Source organism: Papio anubis, chromosome 16 (genome assembly GCF_008728515.1).
Source record: "Papio anubis isolate 15944 chromosome 16, Panubis1.0, whole genome shotgun sequence".
NCBI lineage: Eukaryota > Metazoa > Chordata > Mammalia > Primates > Cercopithecidae > Papio > Papio anubis.
The window spans coordinates 55,421,068-55,424,999 of record NC_044991.1 but is presented as its reverse complement, the minus strand read 5'-3'; the positions used below and the strand labels follow the sequence as shown (position 1 = coordinate 55,424,999).

Sequence of the window (3,932 nt, the reverse complement as noted above, 5' to 3'; positions counted from 1 at the left end):
CAAGACCTGGAGAAAGGAAGCCCAAGGAGAGGATGCAGAGAACAGAGGAGGCCAAGAGAGAGAAGGATGGGAGGTGTCGGAGGGGGTGAGGCGACAGAAGGGGGGTGTGGAGGGGCCAAGGAGAGAGGCAAGAAGGGGCCCGGGAGCTGGCAGAACGGGGAGGTGAGAGCAGGTTGAGAGACAAAGGAGAGAAAGGGCAGATGGGACCAGAAAGGCCTCCGGTTCAAGAAGAGGGTGAGAGAACCCAAGAGATGTAGAGGAAGATGCCGAGAGCTGCTGGATGTCTTTTTGCCAAAGGGGCTCATGTCAAAGGGCAGAAAGTCTTCATGTCCGGGAGCTAATGTGAGTGCACTCCTGCGTGCGTGAGCCTGTGTGTACATGCTCCTGCCCATCCTCCTGTCAGCTGTATCTGTGTTTCTTTGGGTGTGTCTGTGGCTCTCAATGTGGGGCTCAGGGTCTCTATGGTTGTGGTCAAGGGTCGCGGACATGTTCTTAGCAGTTATTTTCTTGTCTGTCCAAGTGAGCTTGAGGTTGTGTGGAACTGTATCTGTTAGTGGCCCCCCACTCTGGCTGAGGTGCCCTTATGGTGGGCGCACTGGACGGACAGCAGGTGGCGCTGTCTCCGCTGGGTCTGGGGTGACGTTCCCGCCGCCACCACACACGAGCACTGCCTTGGGTGAAACACACATTGCACTGGGAATCCCGGGACCTGGGTGGGTCCCTGAGTGGTTTGTCACCTGGGACGAAAATGGGGACAGAATGGTCACCCCTTGGCCTGTCCCCTCTGCCTCTCTCACTCTTCTCTCCGTCACTGTCAATGTCTCTGCATCTCTCTCCATCATTCTGCTATCTCTGTCTCTGGGTCTCTTGCTGTCTTGTCCTCCTGGCCTTTCCCCTCTCTGCCTTTACTTCTTTCCCTCTGCTGGAGGATACCCAACCGACCCCCTCCAAGGCCACTCTCGGCCTCTCGTCTCCCCCTCCCCTGCCTCCCAATTCGCCCTGTCCCTCGGTCTAGCGACACCTCTGCAGGTCGCAGATCGCTTCCTCTACGGGACCTGTTGCTCCTCTGGGGTGGATCTGTCCGCGACCTCAGGTCCGGGGACTGGCCGGGCGGCGTGGTGGCGGGGATCCCCGCTCCCACCTCTCTCCCCTTCCCTCTTCCCTCCAGAGACTGAGACAGACGTGGGGTCGTGCGTTTTCAGAGGTTTATTGTCCGTGCTGCAGGGGCGGGCGCAGACAGCGCGCCGGTAGGGCGGGCGGGGGGCTCAGTAGACGCCGGGCTGGGCGGGCTCGAAGGGCTCGGGCGCCCCGGCCAGCTGCACCAGCCGCAGCAGCAAGGCCCCGGCTGGCCCGTCCAGCTGCGTGGCGTTGCTCCGGTCGCTGGCGCGGGCGCGGCGGTGAAAGCCCTCGCGGCAGTCGGGCTCCGTCATGCAGCTCTCTGCGGGAAGGCCGTGTGAGCGCGGGCGCCCTGGGGTGGGCGCAGCTCGGGATGCGGGGGCCCACACCCTCCCTGCCGTGCCTGACCCTGCCCCCACCCCGCCGCAGGTCCGCGTCCCCCCACCCAAGAGGTCTGCGCCCGCCCCAGCCCCAGGCCCGCCCCCCCACCCCCGCCCCCGCGCACCGTCGTTGCAGCAGATGCCGAAGGCGGCGCAGCGGCCCCCGCTCCCGCACGCCTTCTGGCCGGACTGGCAGGGCGAAGGCAGGTAGTTCTCCTCCTGGCAGCGCAGCGCCTCGGCTGTGCCCACAAAGCAGCCCAGCTCGTCCGCGCAGCAGATGCTGGGCCCGAAGCAGCGGCCTTTGCCCCCGGGGCCGCAGGGGAGGCACTGCGGGGACAGACGGGCGGGGTAAGCGGGAGGAGGGGGAGCCGGGAGTCGGGGGATTGGAGGGGAACCCCGCGAGGCGGGGATGCTGGGATCCAGGTCTCGGAGTGCGGGTGGGACACCGGGGCTGCAGCTTGCAGGCGCACTGGGGCGGGCGTCCAAATCCGCTCAGCACCTTGGTTTCTTGAATGACTTCTCAGTGATAGCCCTCAGCGTCCTCCCCCTCAGCTAGGGACGGGTCTCCGGTGGACTACAGCGTGGGGAGCCCTTCCTCGAGCCTCGGGGCCATCGCTGGTGGGCGCCACTCTTGCAGCTGCCCCACCTTCCCCCACTCCAAACCCTTCCTCCTTCCTCCTCACACTGCTGCAGCTTGAGCCCGGGCCCTCCCGCTTCCCCACTACACCATGGAGAGAGGCCCTGCGCATCCAGAACCCCGGCCCTTCCTCCCATTTCCTGTCTCCTGTCTTGCCTTGCCCCTGCCTCCCGCCAAGCTTGACGGCCTCAGCTGGGGCCCTGACCCCCTGCTCAGTCCGCCTGTGGGTGGCAGGGGCCTCAGCCCTAGAGGAGGGCATGGACACCCAGGTGTCTCAGGACCCCAAAGGAGCCTAGCAGGAGGAAGGGAGACTGCGGGGGTTGCCCACTCGGCCACTCTAATTTGCTCAACAGTCGGTTCTCTGGCGCAATGGATAGCGCATTAGACTTCTAGCTGAGTTTGGTGTGGTCTAATTTGCTCAACGGCTCATCACTGAGCCTGCACAGAATTGCATGCACATCGTGATTGGATTTCCTTCAGCTCTGCTGGAAATGGAGGAAACGTCCAGCACTAGAGAATTAGGCCAGGTTCCCAGCAGAACTTCCCCACAGGATGCCCCACTCAAGTGCGCTCAGACCAGAGGCCATCTTCTGTGTGGGGGCCTGGGCGCCTGTGCCTGGGAGGCTGGGGCTGGATGAGGAAAGCCTCCAATGCCAGGTAGGACGGAGCCTCTGCTGCCCCAGCCAGTCCAGATGCAAGAACGCCATGGGCACAGGGGAGGCCATGATGCCCCGTTCTCCCTGATCCAGCCCCAAGCCCAGTCACTGGGGAAGCATCCCTCACTTCCCTGAATCCCTGTCTGGATGGTGACAGTGACCAGGAGCCCCTTCAGCCTCTCCCAGCCTCCTCCAAAGCGTGGTTTCCTCTGGCCCACCCCATTGGCTCCTCTGCCCAGCCATACCATGCCTCTCTCTTCCTCCCCTACACTTCCCCTAAAGGCTACCACCACCCATGACTTCCCTCTTTCCTAGCCCCTGACCCAGGGTGTCAGCACTGCCCACTGTGGCAGCCCTGAGATGGCCCACCGTGGGAAGTACCTGTCTCAGCTCCAGGTCGGACATGGCCCTCTTGCCGCCCCTCGGGCAGTTCTGGAAGTAGCATGCGGAGGAGAAGGCCAGTAGGCCGAGGAAGCAGGCGGGCAGCATGGTGTCGGGCATCCTGGTGCACACAGGTGGACCCCGTATGCAGCGCTGCTTGGTGGCTCTGTGCTGCTGCCTCTGCTGGCTGCCTATTTATGTCCGCAGGTGTTCCCTTGGAGGCGAGATGCGGCCGCCGCCCCCTCCCCAGTGGCTCCCCAGGAGCCCACGGTGGCCAGGTCCCCAGCCGTCAGCAGTGATTCAGGCATCTGGGGACACACGTGGGCCTGTCTGTGCAGGGCATCACGGGGGAGGGGTGCGGGCCGCCAGGCTGTCATGGGCCGCGGAATGACAGCAATTGCCTCTACTGTGACTGCAATGCTCTGGATTCGGGGAGAGGAACAGACTGGGGGTCACCTGGAGACCGTCTCTGAGCTTTCTGGTTACCCAGAAAGGGCTTAGGGTCCAAGAAGACGGTAAGAGGAACCGAGGGGCTGGGTGTTAGGGGCAGGGACAGGCCCTGGCCTAGGAGCTGTGGGGCAGGGGACAGCTAGGTGTGTGGGGAGGGTTAGCCCTGTGACAACAAGATAAGGGACCAAGAACAGCACAAGCCCAGAGTGGCGAGGACAGGGGCTTTGTACTGGCTGCACCAGAAACGGGAATCCCTGACTTGTGGACAAGGCAGCCTCCGTCGGTTGTGGAGTCAAGGGACACAGAATGAGA

At 63.7% G+C, this 3,932-nt stretch overlaps 1 protein-coding gene across 1 annotated transcript; it reads right to left on the bottom strand.

Annotated features, from left to right (window-relative positions):
• Positions 1–1,035: 1,035 nt before the first annotated feature.
• AVP (arginine vasopressin) lies at positions 1,036–3,334 on the bottom strand. Its single transcript, XM_021921193.2, has 3 exons — positions 3,171–3,334; positions 1,622–1,823; positions 1,036–1,438 (listed from the first exon to the last, which is right to left on the bottom strand). Exons 1-3 carry the CDS (start codon positions 3,288–3,290, stop codon positions 1,266–1,268), a joined length of 495 nt encoding a protein of 164 aa, XP_021776885.1. The 5' UTR covers positions 3,291–3,334; the 3' UTR covers positions 1,036–1,265.
• Positions 3,335–3,932: the final 598 nt, after the last annotated feature.